The 19,111-nt window shown below is 46.1% G+C and overlaps 1 protein-coding gene across 1 annotated transcript in view; it reads left to right on the top strand.

The window, feature by feature from the left end:
* The window catches only part of SMARCAD1 (SWI/SNF-related, matrix-associated actin-dependent regulator of chromatin, subfamily a, containing DEAD/H box 1), a 3,333,959-nt gene that overhangs the window by 271,920 nt on the left and 3,042,928 nt on the right, over window positions 1-19,111 (top strand). Inside the window, exon 3 of the mRNA XM_044061375.1 lies at window positions 13,660-13,825. Coding sequence (XP_043917310.1) covers window positions 13,660-13,825 — 166 coding nt within the window. The remainder of the gene's footprint in view (window positions 1-13,659; window positions 13,826-19,111) is intronic.

Raw genomic sequence — 19,111 nt, 5'->3', positions numbered from 1 at the left:
CCGGGTTCGGAGCAGCTGGAGCCGAGCAGCCGAGCGGGGTGGGTCGGAGCCGATAGTACTTGGTGCCGGATCCGACCCTGCCCTCGAGTGCGCGGACCCGACCTCTCGGAGCCTGGATCCGAGCCGGATCCGGGGATCAGTGCTCCTTCGGCGCCGTCTGTGTCGGAGCGCACTGTCGCCGGATCCGAGTGCCGGCGCCGGCTCCGTCCACTCTTCGGATCCGAGGGAGCCGATTGTCGGATCCTTTGGTCGAGGTCGGCTCCTCGCTTTTGATGTAGTGGAGAGGGCTCTGTTGAGGGTCTCCGGACCCCGGCACTTGTTTCGGCTCCGTCCGCTCCCTCTGCACTGGGCCAGGCTTCCACCATCCGGCCCCTGGGACAGCCCGTTTCTGTGCCCCAAGTTGCTCCTATGGAGCAAATTGCTGCTGCGAGGACTCCTCTGACAGCCCCCAGAGGAGGCCCCTCAAGCATACGTGCAAAGGAGGCACATTGACTCCCGAGTCTCTCACAGAAGACACGGACTTGGAGGAAGGGGAAGGCTCCCACGGTCACCCCGAGGATGTCTCCTTTGGAGACATCATGGAAATGCTCCGTATAAGGGGTGGTCTGCCCCAAGTCTTCCTCGGACGAGTCCGTGTTCTTGGAGGCATTTGAAACGGGCCCGTCTACCTCTTGGGTGTCCCCCCCCTGCCGACCCCCTGGTGGACCTTATTACCACCAGGGCGTGGAAGGAACCGGACACCGTGGAGCCAATTCCCAAAAGACCGGATAGGATCCTTAGTCCGCCATCCGACCGGACCCATTGGAGTAAGGGGCCTCCGGTAGATGCCATGTTGACGGCGGCCACAAAGAGGGAACTAGCTCAGGAGAGTCCTCAGTCCACCCACCGAGCAAGGAGTCTCGGATGATGGACCGCTTGGGGAAGCGGATGTTCAGTTCGGCGACCTTCTCAGTAAGGGCGCTGAACTATTTGGCACATGTTATTCGGATGCAGCGAGATCTTATTAAGGAATACGCTGCATCCCCTGAGTCCATTTCGGAGGAGGACAGAGTTCTGCACTCCACCCGTATGGCCACTCTTAGGTCAGTTACAAATACTTCTGCGGCTACTCTCCCATGCAACGGAGGGCGCCGCTAGAGCTGCGGGACAGGACTGGTCACTAGGCGTCAGGCCTGGCTCCGTCACTGCGATTTTCTGAGCCCTTCAAGGCGTGGTTTGCGAACGCCGGCTTTGATGGTTCTGCTCTGTTTGGCAAGAGCGTTCGCGACGTTGACCCAGAGCGAAAGGACGGAAGACGCTGTCTGCCGTCGGAATCCGCTTCTCTGCACCCCAGAGGCCCTATTCTAGGAACCAAAGGGTCAGAAGAAGATGTGGTTCCGAAGTCGCAGCAGTCCCAGCCTGCTCCGGACAACCAGTCCTTCCGTGGCAGAGGAGGACAGGGAGGACGCCGCCCTAGAGGCAGAGGGCTCCCAGAAACTTGGGTCCAGGGAACCTTTCTCTGAGCGGCCCGCGCAGCAACCCTGAGGGTTGCCCGACTGCTCTACTCTGGAGGCAGTCGGGGGCGTTCGGGCACCTAGCGGCATGGGAGTCCATAACATCGGACCGCTGGGTTCTCCAAATCATATCCAGGGATATCGCATTCCTTTCCTTCACCTTCCAAAGTTGAAGTCCCTCCCAGACGTCCCACCCGGTCAGCGGGCGCCCGCTTTGGCAGAATTGGCCCTTCTGCTAAAGAAAAGAGCCTTCCAGCCCCTTCCCCAGACCAGATCGGATCAGGGTTCTACTCCAGATTCTTTTAGTGCCAAAAGACGGGGAACTAAGACCAATCCTAGACCTCTCTCTCTTGAATCTGGCAGTCCCCAAAGAAAAATTCGAATGGTCACTCTGCAATCTATTCTCCCCCTTCTGGGAGAAAATCACTGGATGTGCTCGATAGATCTCAAGGACGCGTACTACCACATCCTGATGGACAGGCGCTCCAGGAGGTTTCTCCGCTTCGGCTGGGAGCCAGTCACTACCAGTTCGGGGTCCTTCCCTTTGGTCTCACCACAGCCCCCAGGGTGTTCACCAAAGTACTAGCAGTGGTAGCGGCCCACCTGAGGCTTCAGGGGGTGCAGGTCTTTCCCTACCTGGACGACTGGCTTCTTACCGCCCCAACAAGGCATCTACTTCTATTGGCGCGAGACTCCTTTCTCCATCTTGCTCCCTTTCTGGGCATCACAATAAATACAAAAAAGTCCAACCTGGCGCACACAGCTCTTAGATTTTATAGGGGCCAGGCTAGACACAAGGAGTTCTGAGCCTTCCTCACTGCGGACAGAGTTCTAAATCTGCAGCTCCAGGTGCGGGCCATTCTCCATTCAAGTTCTGTTCCAGCGGAGTTGGTCCTGAGGGCTCTAGGGTCCATGGCTTCGGCTATAGCACTTCTTCCTCTTGCCAGGCTCAATATGCGCATTCTACAGTGGACGCTCTTAGTACAGTGGTCATACCTTGCTCTCCCCATGCATCATCCCATAGCGATCAGCAAGGCTTGCAAGTGGTCCCTCTTGTGGTGGCTCCACTCCCCGGATCTCCACAAAGGCCGCCCATTTTGTGCTTCTCCCGTCTCGCCACGGTGACCACGGACGCCTCCGCCTCGGGTGGGGGCACTTTGGGCCGGACAGTCCAAGGCACGTGGATCGATTCAGAGACCTTACTGCATATCAATGTTCTAGAGATGAGAGCAGTGCTCTTAGCGTTGCTAGCACTTCAGGACTTTCTTCCCTTGGGAACAATTGCGATTCAATCGGACAACATGTCTGTTGTCTGGTACATCAACAAGCAAGGGGAACAAGGTCTTACCCTCTTTGTCGAGAGGCCATGAGAGTTTGGGAATGGGCAATCTCCACCAATCGCTTTCTAATAGCAACGCACATTCCGGTCGGTCCAACATCCTAGCGGACAAGCTCAGTCGCACCATTCTGACCCCTTACGGTGGTCTCTCAATTGTCAAGTTGCGAACGCATATTCGCACGGTGGGGAACCCCTTCATGCGATCTTTTGCTTCTCCCTCAAACACCAAGTGCGACAGTTTTCACTCTAGTACCTCCTCCCGGTGGTACCCCAAGAGGCGCTCTGGTGCATGCTTGGCCACCCGGTCTTCTGTATGCCTATCCACCCTTGCCTCTGATGCTGCAAGTTCTTCAGAAAGCCTCTCGGGTGGGTTGCAGAATGATTCTCATTGCTCCATTCTGGCCTCGACAGATCTGGTTCCCCTTCCTAAGGTCTCACTCGGTGAATCCTCCTTGGATTCTAGATCCCATCCGGACCTGATATCCCATCCATCCTGCATTCCTCCTCCGAACCTGGACAACCTGAAGCTGACCGCTTGGCTGCTCCAGTTCCACTCTTGATAAGGACTCGGTATTTCTTCACCTGTAAAGGCTATTTTGGTGGCGGCTCATAAACCATCCACTAGAAAGGTTTACGAAGCAAATGGAAGCTTTCTCTGTGTGGGCGGAGCGGCAAGGCCTGAATCCCTTCACGGTTCCTCTCCCTTTAGTGCTTGACTTTCTAACCACTCTCTTTAACGATGGTGCCAGCAGTTCCACAGTCAAAGTTCAACTGGCGGCAATTTCTCACTATCACATTGGCCATGACTCTAATCCTCTTATGTCAGCCAAATTGTGTAAAATATTTCTTAAAGGTACTTTTCTTCTCAGGCCCCTATAAAACAAGCAGTTCCTCCTTGGGACCTTTCTTTGGTCCTACAGGCCTTGACCGCTCCTCCTTTCGAGCCAGCTGCTACGGTGGATCTCAAATTCTTGTCCTACAAGACAGCCTTTTTGGTAGCCATTACATCAGCCAAGAGAGTTTCTGAACTTCAAGCTTTATCAGCTAAACCTCCTTACTTGGTATTTCATCCGGACCGTGTCTCCTCAGGACCAACCTGTCCTTTCTTCCTAAAATCGCTTCTGAAGCAAACATCAATCAATCCATTAACCTCCCTGTTTTCTTCCTAAATATGAAAACAAAGGTGAATATAAGCTACATTCACTAGATGTTCACAGGCAACTTAGATTTTATCTGAACAGGACAGCTGGTCATAGGCAATCCGACCAGCTGTTTATTTCCTTTGCAAAATTCAATTTGGGCAAGCCAATCTCTAAAGTTTCTCTGTCCCGCTGGATTTCACAGTGCATTTTATTGGCTTATCAAGCTTCAGGAAGGCCCGCACCGGAGGGTGTTCATGCCCATTCAACCCGGTCAGTATCTACCTCGGCAGCCTTCAAGGCTAGGATTCCTCTAGATGATATTTGTGCAGCAGCCACGTGGGCTTCATCTCATACGTTTATTTCCCACTATAAGTTGGATCTTGCATCTAGGGGTAGAGCATCCTTTGGCTCCGGTGCTCGGAATATCCTTCCATGATGGCGCCCAAGATTCAGGTAGCTGGGGACTCTGTCCCACAGGTTGCAGACAAATGAATATCCTACTTCAGATTTAGAAGTTATGTACTCACCATAACGTTCCATCTGAGTAGGTGTATTCATTTGTCTGCAACCATCCCGCCCTCCTATCCCCCTGGCCTTTCAGTTTCCTGCATATTCTTTGTTACCCTTTTTAGGGTATTGTTGCTTTGGAAAACTCGATCTGAGGTCATGAGGGTAGAGCAGGGCATTATGGGTGAGGGGAGGAGCTGAGAGCTTGGATCCATAGCTGGAAAACCATGCCGGTTCGGATCCGATATCGGATCCATAACCCACAGGTTGCAGACAAATGAATACACCTACTCAGATGGAACGTTATGGTGAGTACATAACTTCTAATTCCCTTTACGTCAGCTTGTTCTTTTAATCTGGATGTTGTGTATGCTTGGGGTATGTATGAGTTTCGCAGCAAACTAGATCTCGGGATATGGAGCAGTGCACCAGGGATACCTGCTTAGCCCAGCCAATAGAAGACTTCGAGCTAGAAAAGTTTGACCGAGTCAGAGCTGATATTCGGCTCAGAACCCACGGTTAAGAATGTGAGGCGAGATGGACTACATACATCGAATGTTATGGTGAGTACATATCTTCCTGATTCCTTTCATACCTTGCCTACGCCTAGAGTTCTTTTGGTGGGCAGAGGCCTACCACCAAAAGAAGGGACTTCCAGTCACACTACCCCCTGTCGCCCAAACCCTAACAGACGCATCAGACTATGCATGGGGGGGCTCACCTGGCAGGGAAGTTGCATTCAGGCAAATGGAACTCAAGTCAAATGCGCCTGCATATCAATCAAAAAGAAATGTTAGCTGTACAGAATGCTCTGACAGCCTGTTATGTGGTACATGAACAACCTGGGGGGTACACATTCTTACCCCCCTCTGCAGATTAGCCATGGCATTGTGGAACACATCCCTGAGCTACCAAGTGCACCTACAAGCTCAATTCCTGCCAGGAAAACTAAACACACTGGCAGACGAACTAAGCAGAAACCTCATGGACCCACACGAGTGGAAACTGGAACCAAGGATTTTCAACATATTGACAAGCAAATGTGGGAGCCCAAATATAGACCTTTTGCCCCGGAACTATCAATTTGACAAATTTTGCACAAGGACTCCCCACAAACAAGCTTGGAAAGTGGATGCTCTGTCTTTCAGCTGGAAAAACCTATCAGTTTATGCCTTTCCTCCTTGGGACCTTTCATTGGTCCTACAGGCCTTGACCGCTCCTCCTTTCGAGCCAGCGGCTACGGTGGGTCTCAAATTCTTGTCCCACAAGACAGCCTTTTTGGTAGCCATTACATCAGCCAAGAGAGTTTCTGAACTTCAAGCTTTATCAGCTAAACCTCCTTACTTGGTATTTCATCCGGACCGTGTCTCCCTCAGGACCAACCCGTCCTTTCTTCCTAAAATCGCTTCTGAAGCAAACATCAATCAATCCATTAACCTCCCTGTTTTCTTCCTAAATATGAAAACAAAGGTGAATATAAGCTACATTCACTAGATGTTCACAGGCAACTTAGATTTTATCTGAACAGGACAGCTGGTCATAGGCAATCCGACCAGCTGTTTATTTCCTTTGCAAAATTCAATTTGGGCAAGCCAATCTCTAAAGTTTCTCTGTCCCGCTGGATTTCACAGTGCATTTTATTGGCTTATCAAGCTTCAGGAAGGCCCGCACCGGAGGGTGTTCATGCCCATTCAACCCGGTCAGTATCTACCTCGGCAGCCTTCAAGGCTAGGATTCCTCTAGATGATATTTGTGCAGCAGCCACGTGGGCTTCATCTCATACGCTTATTTCCCACTATAAGTTGGATCTTGCATCTAGGGGTAGAGCATCCTTTGGCTCCGGTGCTCCGGAATATCCTTCCATGATGGCCGCCCAAGATTCAGGTAGCTGGGGACTCTGTCCCACAGGTTGCAGACAAATGAATATCCTACTTCAGATTTAGAAGTTATGTACTCACCATAACGCTCCATCTGAGTAGGTGTATTCATTTGTCTGCAACCATCCGCCTCCTATCCCTGGCCTTTCAGTTTCCTGCATATTCTTTGTTACCCTTTTTAGGGTATTGTTGCTTTGGAAAACTCGATCTGAGGTCATGAGGGTAGAGCAGGGCATTATGGGTGAGGGGAGGAGCTGAGAGCTTGGATCCATAGCTGGAAAACCATGCCGGTTCGGATCCGATATCGGATCCATAACCCACAGGTTGCAGACAAATGAATACACCTACTCAGATGGAACGTTATGGTGAGTACATAACTTCTAATTCCCTTTACGTCAGCTTGTTCTTTTAATCTGGATGTTGTGTATGCTTGGGGTATGTATGAGTTTCGCAGCAAACTAGATCTCGGGATATGGAGCAGTGCACCAGGGATACCTGCTTAGCCCAGCCAATAGAAGACTTCGAGCTAGAAAAGTTTGACCGAGTCAGAGCTGATATTCGGCTCAGAACCCACGGTTAAGAATGTGAGGCGAGATGGACTACATACATCGAATGTTATGGTGAGTACATATCTTCCTGATTCCTTTCATACCTTGCCTACGCCTAGAGTTCTTTTGGTGGGCAGAGGCCTACCACCAAAAGAAGGGACTACCATTCACACTACCCCCTGTCGCCCAAACCCTAACAGACGCATCAGACTATGCATGGGGGGGCTCACCTGGCAGGGAAGTTGCATTCAGGCAAATGGAACTCAAGTCAAATGCGCCTGCATATCAATCAAAAAGAAATGTTAGCTGTACAGAATGCTCTGACAGCCTGTTATGTGGTACATGAACAACCTGGGGGGTACACATTCTTACCCCCTCTGCAGATTAGCCATGGCATTGTGGAACACATCCCTGAGCTACCAAGTGCACCTACAAGCTCAATTCCTGCCAGGAAAACTAAACACACTGGCAGACGAACTAAGCAGAAACCTCATGGACCCACACGAGTGGAAACTGGAACCAAGGATTTTCAACATATTGACAAGCAAATGTGGGAGCCCAAATATAGACCAAGCGTGTCCCTCAGGACCAATCCCTCCTTCATGCCCAAGGTAGTATCCATTGTTGCTCTTAATCAGTCCATTCATTTGCCGATCTTCTTTTCTAATCCACAGAACAAAGGGGAACATATACTGCACTCCTTAGATGTGCACAGACAACTTAGGTTTTACTTGGACAGGACTAAACCTCTCAGGAAATTTGAGCAGCTGTTGGTGGCATTTGCTGCAGGGGCAGAGGGGAAGGCCATTTCAAAGCAAACTGTTTCTAAATGAATAGGCCAGTGATTTCATTTCTGCTATAAGCACCATGGAAAACCTATCCCACAGGGGATAAGACCACACTCAACCAGGGCTGCATCTACCTCTACAGCCTTTCTCAGAGGTGTCCCTACCAGGGAGATCCTAGAAGCTGCTACCTTGAGTTCTGTACATACTTTCACCAAGCATTACCATTTGCCAATTTTCTCTAAAGCCACAGCTGGCTTTGCCACTGCAGTCTTGCAGGGTCTTATAGCTGGTCCTAAATGCTATCTGATTTCCTGCTCCCATCCTTAATTTTGGAAGTGTACCCAAATGTGATGACTGCAACAGTGAAACATGAAGAACATAGTACAGTTGTGTACACTTACCATAAATGTAGATGTTCGAGTGTATTCACTGTTGCAGTCCTGGTTACCCTCCCTCCAGCCCCCTGACTTCTTTTGGCTATACCTCTATTTTTTTTTTTACTGCACTTAAAGCTTTTTGGTGTATTTGCTTTTTTGTTGGAGGTGTAACCTTGTGTGTGTGTGTGTGTGTGTGTGTGTGTGTGTGTGTGTGTATATATATATATATATATATTTAATTGCTTCCCATTATGGGGGCACCTGACATCTGGGACAAGTAAAACTGATGTAATTGCGTCGGCTGCATGCTTTTATACCCCTGACTACGTGACGTCATGGAAGATGACAGTAACCACCGACTGAGGGCTACTGCAAGCAGATAACCCAAATGTGATGACTGCAAAAGTGAATACACTCTAACATCTACATTTATGGTAAGTGTACACAACTGTATTTTTCCCTCCCTCCATTCCCCTTTTATGTGGTCCTCTCCTATTTTTTTCCTGAGGTACAGGCTTCATTTGTTATTTGTCAAATTGGTTTTTGGTTTAAGCCTTATTTTCTGGGGGCTCCTGACTGTTATGGCAAGAAAGACTGAGGAAGTGATGTCGGCTGCCTCCTTTTGTATCAGACTCCCTGACATCCTTTACAACTGACTGCAACCGATGTAATTTTTATTTACCTTTGGTATTCTGGCTGACTGAGGGCTACCGAGAGCCAGATACCCATTTGTTAGGACTGCAACAGTGAATACACTCGAACATCTACATTTATGGTAAGTGTACACAACTGTACTTTCCAGGAATCTGCAAGAAAAACTGGAAGACGGATGCCATTTCTTAGGAGAGGAATGCTCCCTTATGCTTTTCCACTAATATCCAGGGTACTTTGAAAAATCAGAAGAAATTCCCCAAGGTCATTGTTGTGACTTACTTCCTTCTGTCTAGACAGCTATGGTTCTCCTTTCTTTTGAAAATGACCAGGATCAGTTACCACAAGCTTCATCACACATTGAATCTACTCGCACAGGAACAGAAGTGCCTTATGTACTCTGATGTCAATCATTTTGCATTGACTGCCTGGATGATAAGGTCTTAATTCCTTTTCAGCACCTGTCTGCTGAATAAATGCAGGAGGTACTAATGAAGGCAACAAAGCCTGCTACTAGAAAGTCTTGTATTAACAAATGGAAAAGGTTTTTCAGTTGGTGCCGACAACATAACCAGCACTCATTCAGGGGTGGTAGTTCTACGATTTTGCAATATTTGTGAGAGTTACTATCTTATGACCTTAGTTCTTTATCACGGTTTGTTTATCAGCCATTTCAGCATGTGTGCCCATAAATCCTCCTCTTTCAAGGCAGTCTCATGTTAAAATGTTATTGAAATGGGTTTTGCATAAGAAGCTGCCAAGAAGTCTGGTGGCCCCTCTTTGGGAACTTAAAGGACAACAATGGGATTCTATTACTAAGTGCTCAACTTCTGTCTTTTTCTCCCTATTTACTGTCCGTGCTATGAATAAACAAAAATATGACATTTAAAATATTTTAAATTGACTGTTTCTTTCTACTAGAACAGTACCTTACTATACTGTGGTTGTTTCACTTTCCAAAAACTTTTGTCCCACCCTTGCTGCAGTCTCCAATTCACTGATGTCATCAAGGCCACTGAATACAGGTAGTTTTCTCGCCATTTCCCTCCTTAAACTGACATCACCACTACTGACCTAAAAACCCACCCATGCTGTGATGTCACAGCTCCCTGGTCCTTCCCCTACCCATACAAAAAGTCAAGGCTAGAACAAGGAAGCAGTACACGAGTTAAGTCTCCTGCTGTGAGCTATCAATCACAGCAGGTAACGGCTCAAATTACCCTTCGCACTTTGACATTGGAAGTTAGGTGTGAAGGGGGATGGGAGATGAGTCATACTAGTACAATTCAGGCTTCACAAAAGATTGTAGTTTAGCCATTCTAAAAAGAAGCAGCAATAAAAAGCCCTTTGAAAGTCTGTTCTGTGGCATTTGCACTATTTGTGTTTTAGTAGTCCTTGGAATGGTATGAAATGTTACTTAAAACTGACTGAAAGACAGCAGTGTACGTATGTAAAATCAATGCAGTGACATGAGCTTTAGGAAGAAAGAAGCTTGCGTAATGTACAATTTTTTTTTTACAAACAGTGCATTGTGGGATACCTAGAGGCAGACTAAACAATTAGAATTACTTCAAGATGCCAGACCCCATGTAGTCGGACTGAGAAATTGCGTATAAAAACATTTAAAAAACTGTAAATAGTCCCAGAGTGGTGTTAAAATGTTGGAAACACCAAACCATGATGAAGTATGTTTTTTTTAATCTGTGGGTGTGGTTCTCTAATTTTGTGTTAAAGAAATTGATGCTTGCTCCATTTGAACTAGCTAATCTGGCCAAACTGAGTTTCTTAGCATGGAAAATAGTTTTACCAGTTGCTCTGATGTCTGCAAGAAGGTTATCTGAGTTGAATGCTCTTATGGTGAGTCAACACTACTTCATTTTCTGAATTTAAAACTGAAGGGGAAAGGATACCCGATACCTTGAATGTCCACAGACGCTTCTATCTTGACAGAACTGCATCTCTCATATCTTTGGATCAGTTGTTTATTTCTTGTGAAGGGAAGAAATGACATTGTGTCAAAACAGATTATTTTCAAGTTTTGTCTAAGGCTGTTACCTTTTGTTATACTCACCATAACAAATCTTTTCCAGATAGGATGAAAACAGTCTCTACCAGGGCCTTGGCTTTGTCTGTCTTTTTGGAAATGGTTGGATTCTAGCAATATTCTAGAAGCTGCTTACTCGGTCCTCTGTATATACTTTTACAAAGCGTTTTAAGCTTGATTCTTTCTCAAGGTCTAGCTCGAGGTTTGCTAGGGCCTTTCTTCAGGGGTTCCTGGACTGTTCTCCTAATTCCCAAATGTAGTTGGGTATGGTAATCTGCCCATATTGCTAAGGCTATTGCAGCAGTGATTAATATGGGGAGCACAGTACAGTTATGTATGTTGAACTTACCCTAACCGTTTATGTTCAAATGCTCACTACTGCAGTAGCAGCTAACTCCCTCCTGCACCCTTGATCATTTGAACATGCACTATTAGTATTTTCAACTTACACAACTGTATTTTCCTTTTTCTGGAGCAAAGAAAGGTCAGTCTGTCTCTGAATTCATTGCACAGTGGTTGTCCTCTGATATTTCTTTTGGTACACTCACCTTGGCAATGCAAATCCAGGCATGGTAAAGGCATGTTCCTCAGGGGTCCAGGGAAGTAAATATTGTGGGAAGAAATACCCAGGTAATTGTTGTGGCTAGGCCTGTATAGGCCCTAGGGCCGATAGCCTAGTACCAACCTTTGAACCTATGAAGCACTACAAACTGGATGTTCCTTCTATATCCAGAAAAGGCTTTGTGAAGACTGTTCTCTTGCGGCTCCTGGACCCTTATCGTTCATTCTTCAAGGTCGGGTAAGCTTTGGAAATTTATCCATATACCAATAAGGTCGTGTATTTGTTAAAAGATACTACAGTTGCTTAAGTTCCTCTTACCTATAACAGTAGGTGTTTGTAGAACACAATTTCTTACTGGCATTACCCTCTCACCATACTCTTTGTTGGGTGTATGGAGCCACTGTTGTATTTTCATTGACCAGCCTTTTTTGGTGTCTGTGGGTGTCTGTCGGGCATTCGTTTTGTAACGGTAGGAGTTTGCAAAGCTTGTGTTTCCATCTGCTTTTTTTGTTAGACCTTAGAAAACTGAAAGGGTCCTGCCTGTCCGAGTGTGAAGGGCTGTCCTGGTCCTGCCAGGTGACTCTGCCTTCATTCTCACAGATGGACAGTAGGAGGAGTTTTGAGCTTTGACAGACTGTCTGAGGGAGGGTAGCAGAGCAATCTGCTAGACTGCCAGAAGGAGGGTAGTGGAGCATTCCAGTCCTACCAATATGCCAGTAAGGCAGTGTGCTATACTGACATCTTCTGTTACAGTTAAGTGGAACTTGCGCAACTGTACTTTCTCTAATAACTATGTATAACTAATGTGACAGATTGTCAAGATTGCCTGTAAATGATGAGGTTTGACACAAAAATGCTAAATTGGTAAGGGGAGGGGGGGAGAAGTGCTTTGAGCTAACAGAATCTAGTTGTCTGAAGAGAAGACAAAAGCATGTAACTTTATATAAATTATTATTGCTGTTATATCATTTGTCTTATGCCCTTTAAAACCATCTTTTGAAGGATTGTATCATTTTACATTATCTTCATTCTTTACCATATTTGGATACCTTAAATATTTCTCATTGGATCACAGCAATAACTTTCTTTTTTCACTTCTGCACGTACTGTACTCGAGTATGCATCTTTATATAAAAACAGGATGTGTGAAATAATAATGCAGTAATGATGATAATGACAATGTTAATAGTAAAGTGGTTCTGTGAAGGCAGCATTCGTGTTCACTGTATCATTTCGAAATACTGAAATTACGAATTTCAGTATTTCGAAGTTATAATAGCGAAGCCTGAAAATACCGAAACCCTACAACTGCAAAATTCAAAATCCCGACAGTACACTACAGATGCAGCACACCCAATCACATACACATAACACCCCCCCACTCAAATATAACATCCTACACTACAAATAAAAAGGGCAAGCCCCCTTGCACCCCCCATGTTGGGTGTGTGCCCCCCCCTACTTGTATATACTAACTCCGAGATCGCACAATCAGACACACAAAAAGGTAACTCATGCCCACACATTTTACACTCCCTCGCGCGCACACATCAGTCACAACAAACACTGACATACACTAAAGCCGCTAACCAGTACACATACATACACAGCCAAACTCACATCTTACCATTCACACACCACAACACCAGAAGCGCTAATTCAAAATCTCCGTACCTCGGGATTTTGCATTTTGCGCTTCTGGTGTTTCGGTATTTAAAGGCTTCGCTATTATAATTTCTAAATACTTTAATTCGTGATTTCAGTGTTTCGAAATTATATAGTGAACCCACAGCATTCACAATGCTACCATTGGCTGATGCTGAAATAAGTCCTTGCTTGATGTGCCAGAAAAATAACTGCAGGTCATGTGTATCCTTTTATAATGTGAAGTGGTCTACAACTCTTGATTTCATTTTAGGGGTCACATTTGTTAAATATGGTCTGCCTTTTTAAGGGGTTTGTTTCTGCTATTGCTGTTTTCCCACTTTGGTTACATTGACAAGACTGTGGTTATCTGGTTGTGCTACTGAAATACAAAGGTGGAAAACATCAGTAACTGACAGCAAAGCTGCGCTGGTCGTCACTTAGAGTTGTGTTTTGCGTACAAACATTTCTGTGGTATTGTAGCCTTTGGCATGGTGTTTTCAATTTGTTTTCCAGATAAAATGTTTGACACCGGGGACAGCCTTAGCCGAGATGTTTTTTTGGTTAGATTTTGTCTAGCCTTGTTTTTTGGGGGGGGAAGAGGTGAGAAGGGAGATTAGTAATAATAGGTAGCATGATCTGAATGCATTTTTACTTGACAGTTACTTGCATTTTAATATATTTCAGAAATGGAGCTGCTGACTTTGAATCTGAAGATGAAAACTGTGGAAAAATTTCCGGACTTACAAATGGTGCTGCTTATTCATCTGATGTTGAAGAGATATCTGTTGAACAGAAGCTCCAAAAACTGTCAGAAGTTTTTCCACACAAGGAAAAGGAAGAATTGATACAGGTATTACAGTCTTAGTAAGTTTTGTGATTAGCACTGCATTAAAGTACTTCAGTCAAAAAACTATTATCCTTCCATTAGGCCTCCCAAGTTAGATAGTAGCAAGGGACTTTGTCCCATCCATTGAGAAACAGACAGAAGAGATGACATCAGACACAAAAGTTAATCTGTTTACCGTAACAGTAATTCTGTGTTGTCTTCTTCCGTCCGTCCTTAACTTCCCTCTCTCTCCTCCTTATCCATTTGCTTTATCCTTTGCTCCTAGAGTGACCACACTGATACCTACTTTTGACTTGGTTATGTACTGTTAAAGCTCAAGGTCTGGAAGCATGTTATTTTGAGGTGTTCATATTTTTTATTGTATGAGAGGATAGTGCTCTTTATGGTAAGGCATGGGTAAACTTGATGTAAGGTAGTTTTCCACTTGCTTGTGGATAAGGGGAGGAGCCTGAGGTTTGGTTACAAGTTTGAGAGTGGGCAAAGTTGGATCTGTGATGGATCCAATAACCCATCTGTTGAGGAAGGTCAGAAGTAGACAACACAGGATTATTATGGTAAGTACATAACTTTCTTTTTACGACTATGTAGATAATACATCCAAGGCTGATGCCACTGGTACTTTGTTGAAGAGATTTGCCTGGCTGCATTCCCAAAACCTCCAAAATTATGCATTAAAAAAAAAAAAAAAAAAAAAAGATTTTAAATTCATTTTTGGATAGAGATTTAATATTTTGTCCTTCTGCTGCAGAGCTAATTAAAAATGTGATGAGAGGAGTGGCGTGATACAGAGAATCTCTCAAGATTTTCAGCCCTCATTTTTAAAATTTTCCAAGGCTTTTTCTGCTCCTTCATCATGTTGGGGCAACAAGTGAAGCAGTCTCTCAAAATGCTGGTAAGCAGACCTTGAAAGTCAGGGTGGTTCCAAAAAGAAAGAAGGAATCCCCAAAAAACAGAGGGCAGTCAAATAAGTCAAAATTACTATGTAAGGAACCTTATCCCCTTCCCACCCTTGGCAGTCTGTTATCCCTTCCAGAAAGTCTGACTCTCCATTTCTTTGTCAACAGATGATTTCAAACAGAAGGGTTCAAAGACTTATTCAGCATGGGATGCAAATGTCAGTGGGAAGCAATCCCTCCTTTCCAGGGAATTTCTCCACATCCACCAGACCAAGCTGCTCTTTTTCCTCTTGTCCTAGAAAATGTGCTTTGTCAGGGGGTAATAAAAGTAGTTAATTCTTTTCAGTGGGGGGAGGGATTTTTATTCAAGCATGTTTTGTCATGCCAAAGAGAGAATTTATGGAGACCAGTTCTGGATCTTTCTTTCCTAAACCAATTTGTGGTAAAGCCAAAGTTCATAATGATGTCACTTCACAACCTGTTGACACTTCTTTCTCATTTAAGTTTCCTGGTAACATTAGATTTAAAAGATGTAACTGATGTCTTATCCTTATTCATCAGTACTTCAGGAAATTCTAAAGCTTTTTGTGTCTGGATCACATTTTAATTCACTGCTTTACCCTTTGGGCTATCAGCTGCACAAAGTGTGTTCACAAATTGCTAGCTTCAGATCTTGCGTTGTATTTTCTTCCAGCTTCAACCTATGGGTTATCAGATCCAAGACTAATCTGATGCCAGCCTTCTGTCAGAGACTTCCACTCCAGAATTAGGCTCCCTTATCCATAATACACTGCTCTTCCACCGTCTTACTCAGATGTCATTTGTCACCTTGAGAGACTGCAGTACGTTCGAGCTCTTTGTATCCTTTTGGCTTAGGCAAAGTGGAATTCTTTCCCTTCTTTATTTTTCCTTTACCCAATGGGTTTTAAGTGTGGGTAGTTCTTTGTTTTGGTACATCTAAGTTGGTAGTTGGCTCTTAGGTCTTTGGTTCTTGTGGCGTTCCTGCCTTGTCAGTCCATCTTTAAAAAAAAAAAGTGTGTGCGTTTTTGACCTTTTCCTACTTGGTCTGTTTGGTAGATAGGTAGACAAGTTTAGTTGTAGTATTAGTAGTCTTAATGTTAGTAGTAGTGGTCTATCACTGTATAGTGTTTTTGTCTATTTTTTCTAGCATAACCTGGTTCTTCTGTCTCTAGCTTTGGTATTTTGGAGAAGGAAAATGTAGAAGGTGTTTACGAAATGTGTGGCTAGTGGCCACAAGCTATACATGAGCAGAGTGTTCACTGCATTTGTGCACCGCACCTTGACTCTGATGCGAGATTTGTGCTTGTTTATAGGCTTGGGCACTTGACAAGCACTGAGACAAACTTGTGCTGAAGGGGGTTGCCGTCCTTGACAGCTGCCTCTACATCTTCCCTTTGCCTATCGTGTAGGACAAAGCTGGAAAAGAGTGACAGGGGTCACGGCAAGGATAAGGATCCTAAAGTCCAGGAGATGGACAGAGGGACCATGAATGAATGGCTCTCACTCCTCCTGATCAACTGGATCCAAAGATCCACCGATCTTTAGTGCCTTGAGCCCATCTTCCTAGGTCTGATCCCCTTCGATACTAGTCAGGGATGCCTGTATCCCCGAGTCTTAGTATCCCCAGTCCATTTTTAGCTAAAGGTGAGGATGGTTTGGGCAGAATTCAGTTCTCCCTTTTCTCTAGTCACTACTATGGAATTCTTAGCTGAGTTTTCCCCCTTCTCCACCACTGATTAACTTCTGCAGCTCTGAGCTTGATAGTTTGATCCTGTTGCTGTAGGACAGGGACCAAAGCTCTCTTCAGTGGCTTTATTGGCACAGTCTGCCCATTCTGTGGGTAGCTTGAGACCTTAAGATTTGGTGCAGCTAATGTGCTTCTTCTTGCAGGCCGAGATTTAGGTAGGGCTCCTTCCTGCTCCTCAGTTCCAGTACTTGAGGGTTTGGCTCTGTCCTTTTCTTCTCCTTTCACCACTGGGTTTAAGGATCTGGTAGCTTTGCCATCACCAAAGTTTGCTCCGATGGCCTGGCCACTTCAGTCCCAGAGCCCTTTCTTGGCATTCTTGACTTCATTAACATTGAAGCTGGGGGTGACTCAGAGCCAAGAGTTTGTGCCATGGTTCCACAGTATGTTTTACTTTGAATTTGAGTAATCCTTGCCCCTCTTTGGTTCAACACTTGACAGTTCAGCTTCTGTCTTGGCATCTGAGCAAGTTGGGGTGGCCCTGGAGTCTGGTATCTCCCTTCAGTTTTGGTTGTGAGGCATTTCTTCTGCAGGTGTCCTACCTCGGCTTCTGCGTTTGATGTTGTAATGAGGAATTTCTCTTTGTCAGTGACAGCTGGCAGCAGCTGCTCATTTCTCCCCTGTTGTCAATATCTGGACATATGGATGCACATCAGTTGGCTTTGTGACAGCACACACCCCACCCCAGGGCCTCCATTTACCCCTGTCTCCACATCCCTGCCTGTTCTGGGTCTTTCCCGGATTCCCCCATTCAGGAGAGAAATGGAAAGAATTGTTGCAGAAGGAAGCACATTGATTCCCCTGAGGAATTTCTCACAGAACACAAGCTCTCCCAAATCCCCCAGTGATGCTTTATCTTTTGGTGATGATCTAGAGTTATTAGACAGCGTGGGGTCTAGACTGCCGAAGCCCCCTCCCCAGAGGAGTCATTGTTTTTGGAGGTAGTCTGTCCAGGCTTATCGAAGTCTTTGGTGGTTCCCCCACTGGATTTGCTTATTGATCTGGTGTCCTGGAGTACTTTGAGGCAGCCAGATGTGGTGGACCAATTACCAAGAAGCCTGATAAAATCTTAGCACCTTCCAAGGACTGACAACATTGGAATAAGGGGTCCTCTGTTGATGAAATTGTGGTGGCGGCAGGCTGGAGTTAGACCATTTAAGAAAGTGCAACTACACCTCAGCAATGTTTTCTCCGAGAGCATTAAGTTATTCGACACATTTCATGAAACTTCAGCAGGACTTAGTGTTGGGAAGTGTCAAAGGCAATAAAGACACAGCAAGTCCCTGAGACACAGAAGACTTTTGAGGCACAGATGTCCTTCAAGAATGCAACTGCAGTCCTGACATATGGGTTGTCCTGCCTCAGGCAGCCCTTCGGTCGGCCGGATTCCAGAGTCTGGGTCCGGCGTTGGCTGATGTCGCCTCTTCCCCGATGTCAGAGCGGCTGGGGTATAAAAGCATCAGCCGACGCCGTCTTCTCCAGTCTTTCTTGCCGCGTGGTGCCCAAAGCAGAAGCAGTTCGCAAGTGCCGGTTGGCCAGCTCCTGTGTTTTCAGATACCGAAGTCATCAAAAAGCTAAGTACCCCGTTGGGGAACCTTTTCTTGCCTCAGCCGATGACAGACAAAACTGAAAAAGTTAATAATTGTTTGTCTTGTGGTAAACAAATACCTCATAAGGACTTCCATTCTTACTGCCTTCCCTGCCTCGGCCCAGACCACGACGTCTCGGCCTGTGCTGCCTGTGCTTGCTTCAATAAGCGCACTCTTAGGCGCCGGGCAGAATTTGCTGAAGACTTTCTTGGGGAAAATTTCTCCTATATCATGCCATCGGAACTTCCGACAGCACATGTTTCCAAAAAACGGAAGGACCGGGACCGACCTCCGCGGCCCGCGACTTCCACCGACACCATGCCTAAACCTACCGCGAGTGCATCGGTCTTTTCGGAGGTGGTAATTCAACCACTCCAGGCCGACGACACCGCTTTACTGCACACTTCGGTCCCGGAAGCTACCCCGGTGCCGGTCGTTGTTTTTCCTCCTGAAACCGAAGCCCAAGATTTGCCTGACACCATACCGGTGGACAAAGTTACTCCAGCACGTTGGGCAGCTAGGCCTCCTGTGTCTATGTCCATCAAGGCCTACACACGTGCTAAGGCTGCCAGCCAGGCTAAGTCTCACCCTCCTAAATCTTTTTCACAGGGTCCCACTTCGGATAAACAGATATCATGACTTTATCTGCATATCTAATTTCTTTAATCAGGGGCTCTCAGGCTCATCCTGACAGAGGTTCTCAGCTGCCTTCAGACAAAAGGCCTAGGGTTGAGCAGACAGATACCCTTTCCTCAGATGAAGCCTCTGGTGAGTCAGGCCTTTCAGATTCCCAGGAAGAACCCTTCCCGGCCTACGAGGATTTTGATGCAGATGAATCCATTCCCTCTGCCTCTCCTCCTGAGGATATTTCTTTTGGGGAAATTCTCCACTCCAAGAAGGAGCATTTTCAGTGGCAGGGCCAGGATTTCTCCGACTCCAGGAAAAGGCTTCGGACCTTCCTTAAGTTACCCCAGCACAGGCCTTTAGCTATTCCCTCAGTGTTAGATGTATTGGATGATGTGTTCTCAGACTCTAGTAC

Source organism: Protopterus annectens, chromosome 2.part0 (genome assembly GCF_019279795.1).
Source record: "Protopterus annectens isolate FY-2018-M chromosome 2.part0, PAN1.0, whole genome shotgun sequence".
Lineage (NCBI taxonomy): Eukaryota > Metazoa > Chordata > Ceratodontiformes > Protopteridae > Protopterus > Protopterus annectens.
Note: the sequence above shows the minus strand (reverse complement) of the source record. Positions and strands in the feature narration are given on the sequence as shown.